Source organism: Dasypus novemcinctus, chromosome 19 (genome assembly GCF_030445035.2).
Source record: "Dasypus novemcinctus isolate mDasNov1 chromosome 19, mDasNov1.1.hap2, whole genome shotgun sequence".
In the NCBI taxonomy this organism is placed as follows: domain Eukaryota; kingdom Metazoa; phylum Chordata; class Mammalia; order Cingulata; family Dasypodidae; genus Dasypus; species Dasypus novemcinctus.
The window spans coordinates 17,395,231-17,417,348 of record NC_080691.1 but is presented as its reverse complement, the minus strand read 5'-3'; the positions used below and the strand labels follow the sequence as shown (position 1 = coordinate 17,417,348).

The 22,118-nt window shown below is 43.5% G+C and overlaps 2 protein-coding genes across 4 annotated transcripts in view; both read left to right on the top strand.

Moving 5' to 3' along the window:
• ATP6V0A2 (ATPase H+ transporting V0 subunit a2) overlaps nucleotides 1-4,653 on the top strand; it is a 46,431-nt gene extending 41,778 nt beyond the window's left edge. For all 3 annotated transcript variants that reach the window (XM_058281260.2, XM_071209757.1, XM_058281261.2), the window contains 2 exons: nucleotides 880-1,051; nucleotides 1,583-4,653. In XM_058281260.2, coding sequence (XP_058137243.1) covers nucleotides 880-1,051; nucleotides 1,583-1,679 — 269 coding nt within the window. In that variant the 3' untranslated portion in view covers nucleotides 1,680-4,653. The remainder of the gene's footprint in view (nucleotides 1-879; nucleotides 1,052-1,582) is intronic.
• A 1,181-nt stretch (nucleotides 4,654-5,834) lies between these two features.
• The window catches only part of DNAH10 (dynein axonemal heavy chain 10), a 185,448-nt gene continuing 169,164 nt past the window's right edge, over nucleotides 5,835-22,118 (top strand). Inside the window, exons 1-5 of the mRNA XM_058281259.2 lie at nucleotides 5,835-6,103; nucleotides 8,840-8,926; nucleotides 12,621-12,718; nucleotides 13,721-13,829; nucleotides 16,343-16,458. Of these exons, the coding sequence (XP_058137242.1) occupies nucleotides 5,890-6,103; nucleotides 8,840-8,926; nucleotides 12,621-12,718; nucleotides 13,721-13,829; nucleotides 16,343-16,458 (624 nt within the window). The 5' untranslated portion in view covers nucleotides 5,835-5,889. The remainder of the gene's footprint in view (nucleotides 6,104-8,839; nucleotides 8,927-12,620; nucleotides 12,719-13,720; nucleotides 13,830-16,342; nucleotides 16,459-22,118) is intronic.

The window sequence follows — 22,118 nt, the reverse complement described above, 5'->3', positions numbered from 1 at the left end:
CCAATATAATCTTGGGAGAGAGTGCAACAGTTTGCCAAGGCATAGCTAGGATGCCTGCTCTGTATCATTAGTTAAACGATGAGAAGGCAAGCCTGTTCAAACTGCTGTTGATAAGTTTTCTTACAAAGGAATGAAATATTTCAATACTTAATGTTTCAAATGTTTTAAAGGTAGATTTACTCCCCCCCCCCCCCATTTTCTTGTGTAAGTAAAAGAGTTTTAAATGTTTTGACATTTTTTAAAGGTCTTGGAACAAACCATAATTTTTCCCAGCCATTAACGATGCTTTGCATAATTTTGGCTGGCACTGTCAACTTTCACAATCTTGTATGACTGTGCAAAGCAAGGACTGCCTGAGTTTGTGAACAATCACCGGATGATAGAGGTGTTTGGTTTTTAAAGTAATAGTTATATAAGCGTAGGCAAAGGTCTGGAGCTTTATGGCTGAAAAGGGATCATGTAGTCTGTCATCTTCATTTTATAGATAAGGAAACTGAAGCCTGTTGAGGGTCAGTTCTTTATGTAAAGATACCCAGTTGGTGGTCAGAGGTAGAGCCAGGCCTCCAAGCCAGGCTCCCCACTGCTAGGCCAGTGCTGCTTTGGGATATGACTATCCTGAGCCCAGTTTGGGTCGTGAGTTCCTGCTGGGAGGTGGGCCTCTGCTTTTTCTGTAACATGAAGTCTCCCTCAGTGTTTCAGAGATGCTCAACTGACCTGGTTAACTTGTACATGAGAAGCAGGTTACGTACAATATATGTGTGTATATTATTTATGGGATAGAAATTCAGACTGCTTAGAGGGACTGCCTCCCACTAGTTCACTGAAGTGACTCGTTGGATGTGAATGAAAGTTAACTTTGCAAAATGAATCCTTTTTCAGAGTTGTCTGACGTCCTCTGGGCCATGCTAATGCGTGTGGGCCTACGAGTTGACACCACCTATGGCGTCTTACTGCTGCTCCCTGTCATTGCTCTCTTTGCTGTTTTAACCATTTTCATCCTTTTGATCATGGAAGGGTTGTCTGCATTTCTTCATGCCATACGCCTCCATTGGTGAGTTTGAAATTTAGCTTTGGAACTGATATTTTAAAAAATAATAATCTCCACAAAACCTAATGCCAAATTTAGGCTCGTTCTTTTCCTAACTCAGGGATATGCATTCAAATCCTCTGGGTTACTTACTATTGTATTATCTCTGAAAATAAAAGCAAGTTTCACGCTTGGAGAATAAGTACATACGCTTTGTACTTTTGATTACACTTTGAGTCTAAGATATTTCTTTATCTAATTATAAAATACTTCTTATTCATCTCTTAATGTTTATAAATCAAATTAATGTTTGTATATCCAGTTACCTTAAAGGGAGAGAGAGGTTCTTATTACTCATATGTATTCCTTCTGTATAGCTGGTAGTTTGTGAGGAGGCCTGTTGTGACATAAAATATATTTATGTCAAGGGTATGTGTGTGTGGAATGAAGAGTTTCAGTATAGAAACTGTTGTTTTGTTTTGTTTAAGAACTGTAGGAAGTGTTATTTCACAGTCTTCCAACCTTCTGTTAACTCATGGACTTTTTCTTTTTTAGGGTAGAATTTCAGAACAAATTCTACATTGGTGCAGGCACCAAATTTGTTCCTTTCTCATTTCATCTACTTTCATCGAAGTTTAATGACATGGCATGATTTTATTGGTGTACCCAACAAGCTTTCAGATTTACGGAGAATTATCATGTTATAGAATTTCACTTATGTCAAACTTATGACAGGAAAATTTCCCTCTTCATTGATTGTCTTATAATATAGCCAAATAATTCTGTAATATGCACCTCTTCCTCATATGTTAAATATTTGGTAAAGTTTACCAATTTCAGAAATATAAATTTACTTTTGTTTTTGTTTTTTTTTTGATGAGCAAATATAAGTTAATGCCAGGTGTTATGTTAAAGGTATTTTTTAAAATTTGGGATTGGGGAAAGAAGCCAATTTTGAATGGCTAATTGAAATTCGTCTTAAGATACTTGATTCCTTTTCACATTAAAAAAAAAAGTTTTCTGTCACTAAGGTCAGATACTATTTTCCAACAGCTGAAGTGAAGCATTATTTTTTAATTTAATGACAGAAAATCAAAAGATTCACATTTATTCTGCTTGATTGAAAATATGCAAACATTTTTTTATCATATGCTACCTAGAATTACAAATAGAGGATTGTATTTTGCCTGTTTTTTAATAACTGGGGAACATGGGATAAAAAAACATACAACAAATGGTTACGCCGCTTGTATATTTTTTTAAAGACTCTCATCCTTACTTAAGCCAATTATGACAAATGTATGTTTTGAAAGATAAACTGTATATTGAGCCTTAAAACCCAGTGTGACTGTAGAAGATACAAAATAGATATGAATTGAACTTAATGACCAGTTTGGCTGATGTTACTGAACCAGAAGTGTTTATACTGAATGAAGGAAAGGTAAAAAATAGTTATTTAGTATATTCTTAAGACAAAATATACATTAAGATATTTTACCATAAAGAGATTGCAACTCTCCCTGAGAACAGTATATTGATCATTTCTACTTTCTAATTCTAAATAAAGGTCTGATTATTGTATTTAGAGTTAAACTTTCAAACATGATTTAGACCAATTGAAAACTAATTTTTATTAAGTCATTAATTTACAATCTTCAGCTTAAATTAATCTATTCATTTGATAGTGGGTTTTAAATGAGTAATTCCTATTTTTATATATTCTATATTATTGAAAATTATGTTCATTTTTCGTATTCTTTAGTTGTGCATAATTATTTTCAGAACTAATCTAAAGTATTTTCACTTTCTTAAAATTTTGAGCAGCATCCATACAGTTCTTAACATTAAAAGGCCCATTGTTGTCATACCCCTTTACCTTCTTTGGTTGTAGAGAGTTCAACACTTTGATTACAAGCCAAAATAATGATAGCACTTAATGAAACATATCTTCTCAGGTAACCTGAAATCCTGTTTGCTGAGAGGCAAGAACTGAACACCATAAAACATAGCTGTGACTTTAAAATGAAACCTTTTTGTTTGAGTAGAAATTCTGTAGTGCTGCTCGATGGTATGTTATACAAAGCCAGTTTGAATTTAATCCTTTTTGTCCCTCATATTAAAATATCAAACAAAATGATGCTGTTGAAACTCCTGAAAATGATTCTACCACCTAAGTTAAAATTTCCCCAGAAAGGTATAATGTTGGGCACTCTATTTGGTGAATACCAAATCCAAATAATGCTATTTTGGGTTTAAAACTTGCTTTCAACCTGTAGCTGATATCCCTTAAGAGTTGCCATTTCTGTTGCTTTACTCCAAGGATCTGTTGTAAAATGATGGTAAAAATTCATCCCTTAGAAATGCAAGACTATAGGGCACTATTAAGTGATTAATAAACAGGGGGCACATAGCAGCTGCTGGAATTCTTTATATCCTTCCCCACTAGTAATTATCACAGGGACCATTTTTTAATTCTAATTGGGGTAAAGAACAGAGAATGAAGAGTCACTTTTCAATCAAAGCTACTGTATAATAGTTATATAGAATGTAATTACATAAAATGGAATTAATCCTAATTTTTGAGAGAGAGCTCTCTGGAAATACAGGTCTTTTCACTGAGGGAAATTTTTCTTTCTTTTAAAATGTTGGTTCCAATGTCATGTTGCCAGAGATGTTGCTCTGTTTTGTTTTTGTTTTTAAGCTATTGGTGGAACTATTATTTTATAATTTTAGGACATCCTTTGTGTCCTTGATAGCAAATATCCTGGGGGAAAATAGTCAGTTATCTGAATGTTAAATATCTATTTTCGTAAAGATAAATGTCATGATTGCCATATTTTTCATTTTCATTCATATGTTTACTGCCATGTTAATGGACTCCTAAAATAAAAAACCCAAGGGATTTCTTCAGTGAAATAAAATTTGATTTTAATCTTCAAGGATGGAGAATTAAAAAGTGGCCTCTTGACCAAGGGTGTTCTGATAGGAATCAAGTAAGCTTTGTGGACTCTCCATTGTTGATAGAACTTTGAAATGATACAACTTTCACTGAATGCTGCTCTGTCCTCATTTCTGGTATGGGATTTTATGACAATACTTTGGTCTAATTTTCAATTTATATAAACTTAAGGGATCAGAATATCTATAGCATTGGTGTAAATATTATATTTACAAATTAAATATTCAGACATTTTAAAGCCTGATTCATTTTAGAAAACAACAGTTTCTATAACTGTTCCTCAGTCTGTGCTTAAAAACAATAAATTTCTCTATTAGAAAGATGGTTAAAGGCAGATTTGCTTGCATTGCCATCTGGTTTATTTCCACCAAGGCATTAAGAAATAAGGCAGTTTGGAGTAATAGAGTTTTCCAAAACAGGTGGGTGATGCTGAGCTTTGGTTTAGAATTTTAAGAATTTCCACTTGTTCCTTGATGGGAAAATCCCCCGAGAACACCGATGTCCTAAGGGGCAGCCAGGTAATCCCAAGGCGCAAGTGTCCCCGTGAGGAGATGAGTGAACAAGTTACAGTTTGGCTCTACAAATGCATGAAAGGACAAGTTTGTATCTTCCTGTTAGTGTGAAACTTCCTTTTACTAATGAGAAATAAATCCATATATTTTTAAAACGTGAGTGTTTTGCTTTGTTCGGACCTGGCTTGGCTACAAAGCCGAAGAACTCAGTTCTGTTTCCTTCCCTGTTCCCATGGGCCACAGGAATCTGTCCCTCCCTGCAACACTATTCGCAGTTTATTTGCCCTTCTGACGCCCTGGATTCCTAGTGGCCGAGGTTGGAGACCACGGTCCTGCCGGGCCTCTAACCCTGCCTCCGCGTCGTCCCCTACGGTCCCCTTGGTCAGTCTTGCCTCCGCTTCCTTGTGGGCTTGGTGCTCGCTGGCAGGGTGCTTACAGACAGGGTGGCTGGGAGGACACTCCAGGGGGTGGCTGGGGGGACACCCCAGGGGGTGGCTGGGGGGACACCCCAGGGGTGGCTGGGGGGACACCCCAGGGGGTGGCTGGGGGGACACCCCAGGGGGTGGCTGGGGGGACACTCCCGGGGGTGGCTGGGGAGACACTCCCGGGGGTGGCTGGGGGGACACCCCAGGGGGTGGCTGGGGAGACACTCCCGGGGGTGGCTGGGGGGACACCCCAGGGGGTGGCTGGGGAGACACTCCCGGGGGTGGCTGGGGGGACACTCCCGGGGGTGGCTGGGGGGACACCCCCGGGGCTGGCTGGGGGGACACTCCCGGGGGTGGCTGGGGGGACACCCCCGGGGCTGGCTGGGGGGACACCCCTGGGGGTGGCTGGGGGGACACCCCAGGGGCTGGCTGGGGGGACACTCCCGGGGGTGGCTGGGGGGACACTCCCGGGGGTGGCTGGGGGGACACCCCAGGGGCTGGCTGGGGGGACACTCCCGGGGGTGGCTGGGGGGACACCCCAGGGGGTGGCTGGGGGGACACTCCCGGGGGTGGCTGGGGGGACACCCCAGGGGCTGGCTGGGGGGACACTCCTGGGGGTGGCTGGGGGGACACTCCAGGCGGTGCCGGGAGGCGCTCCCGGGCAGCGGTCGTTGGCCCGGGTGAACCCCGGGCATCTGGCGTCCACTCTGGCCCGCTTCTCCCGAGCGTTTGCGGACAGCGCCTCCCGCCTCGGCGACCGGCAGGGCGCGTGTCCTCCCTCGCGGCGGGGCGCCTGCTGCGGGGCGCGGGCGCTGGGTGCGGGGCGCCGGGGGACTCCGCGGCCCACGCGCAGGTGCGGAGGGGCGGCAGCCGTTGCCGGGACGCCTGTTGCTAGGGGCGCCGTTGTCAGGGACGCCGGCCGCCGCTCGGCTCGGTCAGCCCGGCCGCGGCAGCGTGCGCGGCGCCATGGATGACCTGCGGGTGCTGTGGGTGCGCGACCGCGTGTACACGGCCTTCGGCATCACCGACCCGCAGCTCTTCGAGGAGCTGCTGAGCCGCGACGACGGCGAGGCCGAGGACCTCATCCTCCACTTCCTCAACCAGAGGAGCGACGAGGAGGGCGCCCTGACGCTCTGCTTCTACCGCACGGTGGTGCCCGAGGAGGTGGAGCTGGAGATCGGTGAGCGCCCCATCCCCGCGGGGAGCGCGCCCCGCCGCCGGCCCCTCCGCGCCGCCCCCGCCCGCCTGCCCCGCGCTGGCGCCCGCGGGGGCCGCAGACCTCGCCCTCCAGCCGGCTCGGGCTCGGGTGCAGCCCTCAGCAGTCATTGTCGTCCACCCCAGGCAGGCGCTGTCCTGGCTACTGGGTGAACCAGGCAGTCCCAGGCCCCCTCCCCACCCCTCAGCCCCACCTCCTGGCCCACCTGGCAAGTCAGAGCTTGAATCAATAATCAGAGTAAACCTTTAATTAGCACTTATTCTGTACTGGCTGTTGTTCCAAGTGCTCATTTCAACTCATTAATCCCAGGAGGTAGGTGTACTGTTATCCCCTTTTTACAGATGAGTAACCTGTGCCACAGAGAGGTTAAGTAACTGGTCCAAGGTCACACTGGCAGGAGGGATTCAAAAGAATAGGAATCCCTATCCAATGACATGATGCAACAGATGTGTGGAGAATGCCCCAGATGCCCCTGTCGTTCACACTCTCCTTGATAGGTGCAGGGTCTCACAGAGGTGGAAGAGAGCAGCCCCTTTCTATTTTTTGAGGCTCCCCATAAGCTAAAAAAAAAGAAAAAAAGCCAAAACTGATTTTAAAAGCTAGCATTTAACATATTAGCACTCAAACACTAAAGATGAAAGTGGCTGCCTGCCCAGAACCCTTTGGAGGTGAAGCCCCAGCCAGATGACTGGCCGAGTCCACCCCAGTTAGGCCCATGCTGGCCCCAGCATGGGGCTAGAGGAGGAGGACAGCACGGAGGAATACTGGGGACCCTCGGGCAGGTGCATGGCGGGGGAGGAGCCTGAGAAACAGGCGCCCTCTCTCCCAGTGCAAGGAGCAGCCAGGTCATGGTTGCCACGAACATGATGTCCTCCACCAGTGCCAGGCTCCTGTGCCAGACAGCACCCCCCAGGAAGGCTTCCGTACCCCAGAGACAACAAAGTGCTAGCTGCACCCAGAGAGATGAGCAGTTAACCTTTCAGCCTTTTATTCTTATCTCCAGATTTGAACTTTACATTATAATCACGAAAAATTATGGATACAGAAATACAAACAGGCTTGAATATTTAACAGTTATCACATTTTCAGTAACCCTGTTTTTGCACACTTAAATCTCTATCTGTGGAAGTGACTCAGACTTCTTGTGACCTCTGAGGCCTTCTCTTAATAGTTGGGTGGCTGATTTCTGCCCTGTGAATGTTAACCCAAAAGTCTCCCAGCTGGGCGTCCCTGACCTATGTGGAAGCAGATTTGTCTCAGATCATAGGGTCCTTTTGGTCAATCCTTGGCCCCTCCAAAGGATGCTTAGAATGCCCCTGCTAGCTGTGACCTGTTCTCCCCCCCCCCCCCCCATGAGAGGGCACCTGCCCTCCGCTGATTAGGGCTATGGGCCCACAAAGACGCTCTTGAATAGTTACATCGGACCCTTTTTGGGGGAGTGGGGCAAGTCCGTATCCTGTCATCCCTCTTTTCTCTACACTTCTGCTCCTCTCCGGTCAAGACTTCTCTCTGTTCCCAGTTAAAAATCTTGTGAGTAAAAACAAGTAGATTCCAGTGAGAGTGGTGCTGAGGAAAGAGGAGCACCACATTAGCAGCAACTAGCCCAAGACGCTCCATTCTAGTAGGTATGCATATATTGTTTCTTCAGATAAAATGGGATCATATTGTACATATCATTTTAAAACTTCCTTAAATTTTTTTGAATTGCACAAGTATTACTGGAATACATAATCTTTAAAAATTCACATAATGTAGAATTATATAAAGTAAAAGTATAAAAGCAATCCTTCATCATCCTTTAAACCCTTGTCCTACTCCCATTACTATAAATAACCACTGTTGTTATTTTGGTGTGTATCCTGCCAGATCTTTTCCCACATATCTATGTATCTATGTACCAATCTGTCATCTATGTATTGCTTTCTATCTAGCCATCTATCATCATTTATCCCTTTCTCTCTCTATGTAATGATATCTAGAAAGATGATGATATCCTAAATCATAGAGAAATCCTAAAATCATAAATAAGATCATTCTATACATATTATTCTGTGTCTTGTCTCCCCTGCCTCTCCAATATATGTTAGAGATTTTCTCATGTCAACATCTATAGATTCACCTAATTTTGGGGGTTTTAAGTGTACATAAATGTACTGTCTTTTATTTACTCATTCCCTAATTAATGGCCAGTTAGCTTTCCAGATTTCATTCTGCAAACTCGGTCCTGCCTAGCGGCTCTCCAGAAAGGCTGTGCTTGCACATACCCAGCCACGGCAGAGGAGGCCTGTTTCCCAACATCCTCACCAACGCTGACTCTTGTCAATCATACTAGCTTTTGCCAATCCAGTAGATGAAACGTGAATGCCCTTTGTTATTTTAGTTTCCATTTGGATAGTTAATAGAGAAGTCGGGCCTTTTCTATATGCCTGTGGGTCATTTATATTTCCCCTGGACTGGTCTCAGGGATGAGCTCTTTCTTGTGCCCCTTGTCTCTCAGCAGAATTGGCATAAACCTTCCTTGCTCTCATCTGAAACTGTCTCCAATACCTGTAAGATTGCAAAATCCAAACCTGCCTTGGGCATGCCCCTCAGTGGACCATGTCCTAGCCCCCAGACTCAAAGGGAAGCAGTGAGAACAGGTGTCTCGGGCAGTGAAGCTATCACATTTCATATTTTCTTTCCATTTCTGTGGCTCTCAAGGTGGCAAGTTACCTGCCCCATCTGAAGAGGAAGAAGAGGAAGAAGAGGCTGGTTCTCAAAAGAGAGAATCCACAGATAAATCTCCAGGTATGGTATTGGGAGGCGCACCCGTGAGCTTGAGAGGACCAGGATGAAGAAGGCATTCCCCGGGAGAGGGGGTGCTCCTGCCAGCCTAGAACTGGTTTCTCCTTTTACCTTTACAAAGCTAAGGCCTGGCTTCAGGTACAGAAGGGGACGGGCTGGGCTGTTAAAAGGTGCATAATGTAAACACACTTGTTCTTGTATAGCGCATGTTCCAGCTGTTTGAAGAACAAATGGTATATACTATCCTTTGTAAGAAGATTTTCCCTTCTGCCACCCACAGATGCCATTCCTTTTAGAGAATATTTGAGGCATGATAATGAAAAGAAATAGCTTATTGAGGTGGAATTCATATAACACAAAATTTTGAAATGAACAATTAAGTGGCATTTTGTACATCCACAGTGTTGTGCAAGCACCACCTCTCCCTACTTCCAAAACATTTCCACACTTCACAGTTAAACCCCATCCCCATTAAGGAGTCTCTCCCCATTCCCCCTTCTCCCAGCCCTTGGCAACCCCCAGTCTGTGTCCGGTCATTATGGATTTATCTATTCTAAACATTTCATATAAATGGAATCATGCAGTATGTGACCTTTTGTGCCTGGCTTCTTTCATTTGGCATCATCCATGGTGTAGCATGTCTTGGTTCTTCATTCCTTTCAGTGTAATACTTTGAAAAAAAATTGTATTGAAATACTTATTCATATATGAACATACATAAACAATAGGTATATTGAAAAGTTTGTAAACTTACAAAATAACAGCATATCATCTACAGGGCTCCCATACATCAACCCACCACCAACACCTTGCATTGTTTTGAGACATTTGTTAATTATGGAAGAATATCATCAAAATCTTACCACTAACTATAGTCCATATCTTATATTTTGTGTATTTCCCCCAACCCCCCATTATGTTTTTTAAAATATATTTTTATTACAGAAGTCGTGAACTTAAATCATGTATGAATTCCCATACAACACACTTTCACCAATGCACTATACTGTGGTGCAACATTTGTTACAGATTATGAGATACTATCATCATACTGTTAACACCAACCATGGTCCATGGCATACATTTGGCTCACTTTTTCCATACCCCCATTATCAACGCAGTACAGCTTTGCCATAGATGCATGAATATTACAGTATTGCTGTTAATCACAGTCCATAGGTCACACCAGTTGTATTTTTCCCATCCTTCACTACATTCCCACCACCCTGCAAGAGTGATGTACATACACTCTAGCGACACTCTTGCATCTGTATCATCAACCTCAATTCTCATCCACTCCTGGGCTCACTGTGCTATTCAGTCCCTAGATTATTCTCTAGCTTTCTTTCAATTGAAATTTACATCCCTAGACTACCTTTTCCAGTCAGATTCCCATTTATAAACCAGCTGCTACTCACTATAATGTGTTACCATCAACTCCATATATATATCCACACTTTTACAGCAAAGTTAATTAAAACTTCTACAAACATTAAGCATCACTAGTCCTCCTCAGCCCTCTCTTATCTCCTAATAACCTACACTCTAGGTTTTAACTCCATGCATTTATTCTTCATATTTAGCTCATATGAGTGAGACCACGCAATATCTGTCCTTTTGTGCCTGGCTTACCTCACTTAGCACTATGTCGTCAAGATTCATCCGTGTTATCCTATATGTCCATTTCTTCTTACTGTAGCATAGTATTATTCCATCATGTATATATACCACATTTCCAGCATCATACTTTTTAAGTCAAGGACTTTGCTGATATTAGGCTGGAATGCTGTAAATTGCTGAAAATACTACGGGCGCACCATGATGCTGTCAGTTCTTTGGAGGCTTCGAGTGGTTTCTCCTCTAGTGATCACGTGGCCTTAGCTACGCGCTCTGATCCTCTTCCCCAGAGCAGTAGTTCTCAGTGCCCTCCCCACAATAGGGGACATTTGGCAATGTCTGGAGACATTTTTAGTTGTTACAGTTGGGGGAAGGGGGCAGAACAGTGCTGGAGGCCAGGAATACTGTTTAATGTTCCTATAACACACAGGATAGTCCTTCCCCAGCCCCATAAAGAATGAGCAACCTAAAATGTCAGTAGTGCCAAGGCTGAGAAAGCCAGCTGTGGATCTTCCACATCGGAGCAGAGCTAAAATCCTCTCCAGCCCCCCTTTATCCCGTAACTCATCTCCCCTCATGAGAGGCAGAAGCAATGGATTTGACACATCACTTTAACAAGATACTGAGGTTAGAAAAGGACTTTGGTGATGTGTGGCCTCTGTTAGTCATCTTTCCTTTATGTCAGAAGTATTTATTTTTAACCAGAATGCAATCCCCTCAGTAGTAAAGCGTGGGGAGAAGGAAACTGTAAGTTTAGAAATAAAAGACATCCATTTGTAGTATGGCTAGTCTCAACTGGTTTTAGTTGAGGCAGATGGTGGTTATTGAAATTGTTGTAGGTGCAAATACATACAAAGGAGATTAATTTAACAGAGGTTAACTTAACCTCTAAATCAGTATTTCACTGTAGTTTTTTTTTTTTTTTTTCCCAGGAGGTACTGGGGATTGAACCTGGGACCTTGACGTTCAAAGCAGGTGCTCAACCACTGAACTACACTTACTCCACTTTCAATATAGTTCTGACCGTAAGATACTACTGGTGCTGTGATAAAAGTTGAGATTGCTGCTTATAGAATATTTCCATGTGCTAACCAATGGGCCAGGTGTACAACCTACCCCATATCTGATGCTCAGCAGAACCTGACGGGTAGATGTTATTGTGCCTCACTTTAAGGATAGCAGAGAGGATTCTGGTCCCAAGCCGACTTGATTCCAAAGCCACACTGCTGTATATAGGTAAATATTTTAGGAGGTACCAGGGATTCAACACGAGACCTCCTACGTGTGAAGCAGGTGCTCAAACCACTGAGTTGCATCTACTCCCCACACTGCCTTTTCACGTTGCCTTTCCAAGTAAGAGCTGAACCAGCCAGGGAAAACTTTCCATTCTCTGCAGTCCACCCGACTTGTCAGAAACACCAAGGGCTGCTGTGACTTGGCATCCTCGGAGTTTCCAAGTCTTCATTGACAACAGCAGACCCAAGAGACATTTTATTTAGACTATTTTTTTCTTTTGCCCAGGAATTTCAAGTTTCATAGTGGAAAAGAAGTAAATGCTAATGTGTTAGTTGCAATTTTTGTCATAATGAAAAGATCCTTTTTGAGTAAAATTCTCAGAGGAGTCACATATTGGACACTCACACTTTAAATTTCTGACTGTGGACCTGTCAAAAATGGGGAGCAGGTGTGGCGTGAGTGGTTGAGCACCTGCTTTCCACATGGGAGGTCCCAGGTTCGGTTCCTGGTACCTCCTAAAAACAAACAAGCAAAACAAATAAACCAATTCGGGGGAGCTGATGCGGCTCAGTGTTCGAGCACCGGCTTCCCACTTATGAGGTCCTAGGTTCAATCCCTTGCCTTGATACCTCAAAAAAAAAAAAAAGCAATACAATTCTTCTCAATTATTATGTAAGTTAAGCCTACACGGGATTCCTTTGTAGGTAAAAAATGTAGATACACCTTTTTTACCATGTGTCTACTGCATGTAATATGCTGTTGTACAAAATACAGGTCTGTTCTTGATGGAAGGAAACCTAATTTTCTGATTATTTCATCTTACACACGGAATAATGTTTTGCAGCTAAGAATCTGCAGCTGAGAGGTGATTCCATAGGTCAGTCTTTACTCAGCTCAGACGGGGAAGACATGGCCAAAGAGACTTCAGAAACGTCTGTAAAAGTATGTCTGGCTCCTTCTCTTCTTTGGGGACGCAGTGGGAATCCAGAGCTCTCTGCTGAGTCAGGGGGCGCTGACAAGGTCCATTCACAGAGCATTTTTATATTGGAATGGAAAGCATAGGATCCTGTGTTGGGGGGTCTCCAAGACCACCCTTGGGATGGAGGAATGGCTAGAAGGACACACAGGACCCAGAACAGCTGTAATGCTGACAGTGACAAGATACAAATTAGAATCAGCAAAGGAGAAAAGCACATAGAGTGGAGTCCAGGAGAGACCAGGCGGGAGCTTCCGATTGTTGTCTCCCACTGGGGTGGTAGGGACAGCCCATAATTCTCCCAGGAAATGTGTGACAATGTATGGGAGGTGTTGCTAACCAGGACGCTCACGTGAGCTTGGTGTCCAGGATTTTACTGGGGGTCAATCATGCAGGCTGGAGCACATGCGACTCGGAGTACCCTTCATTAGTCACTGTCTCTAACCCCTCCAGAGGACAGACTGATATAGCCAGGCTCAGGGCCCCCACCGTAAGTCACAGTGGGAACGGGGCCCCAGGTGTACAAGACACTCTTATCAGGATATTCAAGGGCCAGTCCTGGGGACCTCCAGAATGTGTGCGGCTTGGACAGCCCAGGCCTGCTGAGTTAACCCTTTACTGCACAAATCCAAGGATGGAGCTTAAAGCTAGAATGCAGCCTGGCCTATGCTTAATTAATTTACACTTAATTGCTCCAGTTGCCTAATCGGTTTGCTGCAATTTATAAGCTAGAGAGGCTCTATCTGGGCTCTCTCCCAGGTCAGATTATTCAGATGTTGGCTGCTGTGGCCAGTTAATAGAAGAGTCAGGTCTTGCATCCAGAGGCTGGCGCTCTCTGCTCTCTTTCGCAGTCTGGTTATGCTCAAGGATGACCGCATGGAGGGGAGAGCTCGGGGGTCCTTGGAGATTAGGTTCTCTGGGGGGAGGGATAGGTAACAGCGTGATGGGTTTTTGTTCCTGTGTTTCAGAGAATTGTTAAACACATCATTGAAAACGTTTATCTCCATGTGGTTTGTACCCCTGTTCCCGAGGAGTTTCTGGGCCAGAATGTGGTGTTTTTTCTCAGAAACACGACAGGTAGGTTTCTGGGGTACCTGTGTGTGCATGGGTGCGTGTGTGGCTCCTTTCTCCATCTTCTTACATTTTCTTGGGTCTATCATTTTTATTCATGATAATAATATGTTCTTAATTCTATATACAACAGTTAGAGGAAGATTGAGATGAGTGTTGGTGAGCGTCCTCTGCGTGGCCGCACTCTTTAAAACGCAGGTGCCGCCCGGAAGAGGTGACATTCATTCTGTCACGTAGCTTTGGGAAAAGCATTCCCCGCATCCGTGGTCCGTCCTGGCAGCTGCCTCCGTGATTACTCCTCGCCTCCTCTCTTCTGACTCTGGCCCTGCCCCTGCCATATTCAGTTCATGCTGACTCTCCCCTCTCTCCTGCCGGCACTTTCTCCTTCCTGCCTGTAGAGGTTGTGCACATGTATATTTTAGGACTCACCCAAAAAGTTCATGTTGCTTTTATTTATTTATTTATTTCGTTTTTGAACTTTGATGACATTTTTGGTCAGGACCTCACCACTGAGCGCTGATTATTCCCTAACTTGTTCCTTCCAAGTATTTGGGAACAGTAAATAAGAAAGAGGATATACAGAGATGTGGCACTAAATGGCCTCGTGGTCCCTCCTGGGCCTGTGATTCTTGTGACAGTTCTCTTTTGGAGGAGCCAGCTTCAGTTTGGTGTTTCCATGTCCTTACTGTTCCTGAAATATTTGCTAATTACCCTTTATAACAACATTAATAATAAAATTACCCTTCGATTGGGTGACAGTGATATATGGCCTGAGTTTAACACTATTCATGATTTTATAACATTAAATTGCCATCTTTTTTTTTTTAAAGATTTATTTATTTATTTATTTATTTCTCTCCCCTTTCTCCCACCCCAGTTGTCTGTTCTCTGTGTCTATTTGCTGCATCTTCTCTTTTGTCCGCTTCTGTTGTTGTCAGCGGCACGGGAATCTGTGTTTCTTTTTGTTGTGTCATCTTGTTGTGTCAGTTCTCTGTGTGGGTGGCGCCACTCCTGGGCAGGCTGCACTTTCTTTCAAGCTGGGCGGCTCTCCTTATGGGGCGCACTTCTTGCGCGTGGGGCTTCCCTACATGGGGGACACCCCTGCGTGGCAGGGCACTCCTTGCATGCATCAGCACTGCGCATGGGCCAGCTCCACACAGGTCAAGGAGGCCCGGGGTTTGAACCACGGACCTCCTATGTGGTAGACAGACGCCCTAACCACTGGGCCAAGTCCGCTTCCCTGAATTGCCATCTAAACAATTTTAAGAATACAATTTAGTGGTATTAATTAAATTCACAATGTTGTGCCACCATCACTACCATAGATTACCAAGACATTTTCATCACCCAAACAGAAAGTCTATACCTATTAATATATTGGTTTTCTCGTGGTTATCTTTTACTTATGCCAGGGTTGTTTTTTTTTTAATCCATGCTGGGTTCTTACGATGTTTCCTTTTAAAATAAATTTAAGTCAACAAGTGTTCCATATAAAGAAGCACAGTAGAATATGACTACCCAGATGTGGCAAAGGTATGAAGACTGGAGCTTGTGAAATAATTACTTCAACTGATAGATTTGTTGTGTTTCTGTTCTTTTTCTCAATGAGATTGAAGGGAGAGTCTAAATAACCATTAAAGGGAAACGGACTTTGGCCCAGTGGTTAGGGTGTCCATCTACCACATGGGAGGTCCGCGGTTCAAACCCCGGGCCTCCTTGACCCGTGTGGAGCTGGCCATGCGCAGTGCTGATGCGCGCAAGGAGTGCCGCGCCACGCAAGGGTGTCCCCCGCGTGCGGGAGCCCCACGCGCAAGGAGTGCGCCCGTGAGGAGAGCCGCCCAGCGTGAAAAGAAAGAGCAGCCTGCCCAGGAATGGCGCCGCCCACACTTCCCGTGCCGCTGACGACAACAGAAGCGGACAAAGAAACAAGACGCAGCAAATAGACACCAAGAACAGACAACCAGGGGAGGGGGGGAATTAAATAAATAAATAAATCTTAAAAAAAAAAATAAATAAATAACCATTAAAATGTCTTCTGTGGTGACTGATATTTAGTTGGGTAAAGTAAATGCACATCAAATAAAACCTTGTCAGAAGGGTAGACTTTATTACCAAACATGTCTTTTAAAAAACCCAGAACTCAAATTCTATTTTGGCAGTGAATTGGGGAAGAGAGGCTGAGGAGTGGGGAGACCGGCAAAGCAAGACATTCAACAAACACTTCTAGACAAACCCCAATTATTTTTATTCTTGTCCAGCTTTAGGTACTCTAACCAGATTACCTAATTTATGTGGCATTCCTGGGTTGTTTGTGCTAACCCGTGAACCAAGTGGGTCGGCATTTATTTTAGTTTGTCAAAGTCCTGAGGGATTCATTTGAATAGAAATTAGAAAGTATTCTGATTCTGTGACTTGAACGTCCCTTTGTTGCTACTTGGGAAGAAAGGAAAAACTCCCATCTACTTGGATATTTTTACTGCTTGCCACTGATCTTATACTTTGGATATGTTCCCATTTAGAGGCAGTCACTGAAGCTACCGACATGAAGGAAGCTATAGAAATAATGCCGGAAACACTGGAGTATGGAGTTATAAATGCTAATGTGCTTAACCTTCTGAAGAACATTATATGCCAGGTAAATATGGACAAGGGAAGAAATCTCAGCCTTTTAAGTTTCCACCATTTGATTCATTTATCCCAAGAATCCGTAGCTGGCAGCTCATCTGTGCCAGGCGCTGCCTAGGGGCTTATCGTTGGGGGAAAGACATGAAAAACAAATACATAAAGAAGGAAATATCAGGTAATGACAAGTGGATGGGGTAAAATAAATCCTGGTAATATAGAAATTGACAGTGTGTGTGGGAGGCGGGGTAGGGGAAGCCCTCGGCCTCACTGAGGAGGCGATGTCTGAGGTAACTTTACAAAAGATCAAAAAGAATCGTCAGGGGCTAATTTCATGAATGATGTTATTTGGGAAATGAAACAGGGAGGTGCTGAGGTGGTCAGGAAACGCCTCGTCTGAAATGACACTGAACTGAGACTTGACTGAGGTGAACGTGTCAGACACCTGAGGATTTGGGGGGAAAAAACCCCAGCGCCGTGTGGGAAAAAAAGGCGGGCTGGGGCGTGGGGTGGGCGCAGGCGCAAAATGGCGGGGTAGGCTGTGGGCGGCTCCCTCCCCCGGAAGAAAGTGGCCGAGCTAGTAAAGAGATGGGAGGTACCTAGGTTGCAGCCCTGGAAACACAACCTACATTTAGAATACCTACAGGAGAGCCGGAGGAGGCGAGGCTGCTGAGAGTTCCGTTTCCGTAAGTGGAAGCGGGAACCAGGGACCAGCGCCTTTCCTCAGCCTGAGGCTCGGGGTGTGGAAACTGGGGCGCCTCGGGAGTGCGGCCGGTGGGGCCAGGGCGGGCAGAGGCAGCCTCACCCTCCGGAAGTTGGGGTGGGCGGTGGAGGGTGGCCTGGGGTATCCCTGAGGAACCAGCGCTGACGCTCGCCCGGGCTCCGTCCTCTTGGCAGTGGCTTCCAGCCTCCCACCGGCAGCCACTGGGAAGTAAGGAGCCGTCGCACCATTTTCCATTGGATTTTTCCCCTTTAATTGAGAAGTAATGGGTTTACAGAATAATGGTGCATAAAATACAGAATTTCTATATACCACTCTATTATTAGCGCCTTGTGTTGCTGTGGAATTTTTGTTACAATTGATACAAGCTAGTTTTTATAATTGTATTATTATTATTTTTTTAAAAGAGTTATTTCTTATTTATACCCCCTGTCTGCTCTCTGTGTCCATTGGCATATCTTCTTCTGTGTCCACTTGCATTCTTGTCGTTGGCGCCAGAAAGCTGTGTCTCTTTTTGTGGCATCATCTTGCTGCATCAGTGCTCTGAGTGTGCTGCGCCACTCCTGGGCTGATGCGCTTTTTTCACGCAGTGCAGCTCTCCCTGCAGGGCGCACTCCTTGCGTGTGAGGCTCCCCTATGTGGGGGACACCCCTGCGTGGCAGGGCACTCCTCGTGTTCATTAGCACTGCACATGGGCCAGCTCACCACACGGGTCAGGAGGCCCTGGGTTTGAACTCTGGACCTCCCATACGGTAGGCGGATGCTTTTATCAGTTGAGCCAAATCTGCTTGCCAACACCACTACTATTTAATGTTGTACCAGAACTTCTAACTAGAGCAATTAGGCAAAAAAAAAAAAAAAAAAAAGGAATAACAGATATCCAAATTGGAAAGGAAGAAGTAAAACTATCTCTATTTGCAGATGAAATGATCATGTATATAGAAAACCCAAAGAAATCTGTCAGAAAGTTATTAGAGCTAACAATCTAGTTCAGCAAAGTGGCAGAGTATAACATGCAAAAATCAGTTGTATTCCTATGCACTATAATGAAAAATTTGAAGAGGATATTAAGAAAACAATTTCATTGATAATACAATCTAAAAGAATAAAATACCTAAGAATAAATTTAGCCAAGGATATTAAAGACTTGTACACTGAAAACTACAAAACACTGCTGAGGGAAATGAAAAAAGACCTAAATTAACAGCAAGATATCCCATGTTCATGAATTGGAAGAGTTAATATTGTTAAGATGTTGTTACTCAAAGCAATATAGAGATACAATGTAGTCCCTATCAAAATTACAGTAGCCTCTTTTGCAGAAATGGGAAAACCAATCCTCAAATTCATATGGACCTGCAAGAGGCCCCAAATAGACAAAACAATATTAAAAAAAAAAAGAACAAAGTTGGGGGACTTATACTTCCTGATGTCAAATTGCACTACAGAACTACAGTAATCAAAACAGTGTGGTACTGGCATGGAGATAGACAAATACACTGATGGGACAGAATTGAAAGTCCATAAGTAAACCCACACAACTATGGACAATTGAGTTTTGACGAGATCCCTAAGTACACGAAATGGGGAATGAATACTCTCCTCAACAAATGATGTCAGGGAAACTGGATGTCCACGTACAAAAGAATGAAACTAGAACCCACACCATACTTCACACCATCTACAAAAATCAACTCAAAGTGGATCAAAGACCTAAATATAGGCACTAAAACCTTAAAACTCTTAGAAGAGTTTTGGCATTTGGCAATGGACTCTCAAATATGACACTGAAAATATAAGCAACTGTAGCAGTTTGATATGGTTATGAATTCCAAAAATATTGGATTATGTTTGTAATCTGGTCTGTACCTAGGCCTGATTAAGTTATGATTAGGGCTTTGATTGGGCTATGTCATTAATGCATCGAGTCCACACCCCTTCGTGGGGACTCACAGATAAAAGACATGGCAAAGGACAGAGTTGAGGGTTTTTGATGTTGAGGTTGTTAATGTTGGAGTTTTGATGTTGGAGTTTGATGCTGAAGTCTTAAGCTGGGGCTCTTGGAAGTAAGCACGCAGAGGAAAGAGAAGCAAGCCCTGGGAAGAGAGCAGCCCTGAGCCCAAAAAGAAGCAAGCCCTGGGAAGAGAGGAACCCAGGGAGCCTGAACCCTGGCAGACATCAGCAGCCATCTTGCTCCAACATGTGGAAATAGACTTTGGTAAGGAAAGTAACTTATGCTTTACGGCCTGGTATCTGTAAGCTCCTACCCCAAATAAATACCCTTTATAAAAAACAATTGATTGCTGGTATTTTGCATCAGCACCCCTTTGGCTGACTAGTACACCTAATAGGTCTCTTCACTGCTACTCTTGCTCTCTATACTGTATTCTCTACATTCCAGCCAGAGTGATTCTTTGGATTCATGGGAACCACGGGCATGGAAATAGTGGAAAACTAAGTGCCTGAATGAAACAACCCAAATATAGATGAAGGACGTGGTGGTAGAAGAGGACTAGGGTATTGATGGTGCAGAAGCCAAGAGAAGAGGGCATTTCGTGGGAGAGTGGGATGGCCAGTTGTGCTGCAGGCTATGGGAGGTTGAGAAGTTGGGAGCAGAGAAGGACTATTGGGTTTGGCCATTTGTGACTTCCATGCAAGCAGTGGATGATCTGCATCCAGTGGATGTCTGTTGGAGTGAGTTGAGGAGTGAAAGGGAAGGGTTTCATTGAACATATCACCCTTTGGGTTGGGCCAGCTGGACACTCCTTATTGAACAGCCCACACATGATTTTAATTTCCAAATGTACAATTCACTGATGTAATTACATTGAAAATGTTGTGCTACCATGGTCACCATCCACTACCAAATCTTTACCATAACCCCAAAAAGAAACTCTGTACCCATTAAATATTAAGTTCCCATTCCTCTTCCCCCCAGGTAACCTCTAATATACTTTTCCTTATGTATATAGATAGTTAAAAACAAATGTTTTTTGGGGAGTTCTGGGGAAGATGGCACTGGGGTCAGCAGTAGCAGTGTAGTGTTTGAATTGCCTTGAGTTTCCATGTAAAAATGGACAGTGCAAGTAGATAGCAAAATCAAAAGCTCATGAACACAAGAAGAAAAACAACAACAACTCATGGACAATATTTACACAAAAGTAAGAGATAAGTATTTTATGAACCCTAAAATACAAATGAGTAGGGAGAAACTAAGAACTACTACTAAATCTGCACAGGACCAGTATGTTTGTAGAAATAAGTGGGAGAAAGCAAAGGAAGCAATGGGGCATTTAAAAGATTTAAAAATAGGAAAATTCTAAGATAGCCAACAGATAGTCACTGGAAAAGCATGGCAGGCCAATTTGAGAACATCAGCTGAAACAGGGAGAGGTACATTAATGGGTGTGTAAGAGACCCCCAGTGAGGAACAGTCTAGCAACTAGGAACTCTTGCAGTTGACCAGCCAGGGCTGGCTTTCAAGGTAGGGCCCCACATTGAGGAGAAAATGCTGGGACTTGAATAAAAACTGAGTAGAATATGGACAATAGAGATAAAGGAAAGGGAAGGTCCAGATACAAGTGAGGGAGAGAGCCAGTAAGTCTCAGAAAGCAACCTGTCATATTTTTGAACTCTCCACAATACAAGATGCAGCTCTGTGAAATTAAAAAATGACACATTGAACTATACCTTCTTCTAAAAATCCAGGAAAATGAATTCACTGGAAAATAAGCAACAGGAAAGGATTGAGGTAAAATCTTAGTAAAAAATTATTACAAGGGAAGCGGATATGACTCAATCAGTTGGGTGCCTGCTAACTGTATCGGAGATCCTGGGTCTGGGTCACAGTGCCTCCTAAAAGAAAATGAGCAGATGCTGCTCCTGCCACAAAATGAGCTAGATACCACCCCCACTGCAGTGATCTAGATGCCACCAGCCAGCAGACACTGCAGCCCGAGGGGAGCAGATGTGGCTCAGGCCATTGGGCACTTGACTCTCTTGTGGGAGGTCCTGGGTTTGCGTCCCAGAGCCTCCTGGAGAAGGTGAGCAAACAATGAGCAGACAGACAGGAGAACCATCTGGGGGAGGGGAACATAAATAAAAATAAAGTAAATAAATAAATCTTTTAAAAAAGTTATTGTAAGATAAAAGAGAATAAAATGCAGAATAACATCCTTACAGACAATGAAAGCATGCTGGAAAGATATGCTTACAAGACAGATAAAGACTGGAACCCACTCTGAAAGAAGCTAAAAAGACAAAAGATTTATGCAAGGCATGAAAGGACAAAATAAATTAAAATTAGAAATATTCAGAAAAGAGGGGTTAGAGTTCAGGAAAGAAAAATAAAAGAAAATAATTTCTGAAATAATGACTAAAAGACACGCAAAGATAGAAAGATGGAAAATGTATACAAACAAAAAAGAAATTGAGATAAAAAGAATTCACGAGAAAGTGGTAAATAGTGAAGATAGATCAAGAAGATAAGGATAAAGGATAAAAGGAGTCACCAAAGAAGAAAACTAAAGCAAAGGAACAGGAAAAAATACTAAAGGTATAATTTAAAACAATTTTCCTGAAATAAAATAGATTTGAGAAGTTTCAAATTAAAAGAATTGTCTCTGTATCTGAGAATATCAGCCCAGACAGATCACACCAAGACATATTCTAGTAAAATTACTGGTCTTTAGTGAAAATAAAATCATTTGGGCAATTAGGCAAAAAGAGAATGTAATTTAAAAGGGAAAAAAAATAAAATCACCAACAGACTTCTCAAGAGCAACACATTATACCAAAAGAAAACGGAGTAACATGCTGAGCAAGATACTCAAGAAAAAAAATGTAAGCCCAGGATGTTGCCTTGAACAAAACTGATTTGGTAAAGATTGGTAAATATTGTAGCTTATGCAAGAACTAAGAGAATATTGATTTCGTGAACTCTTCTGGAGGAA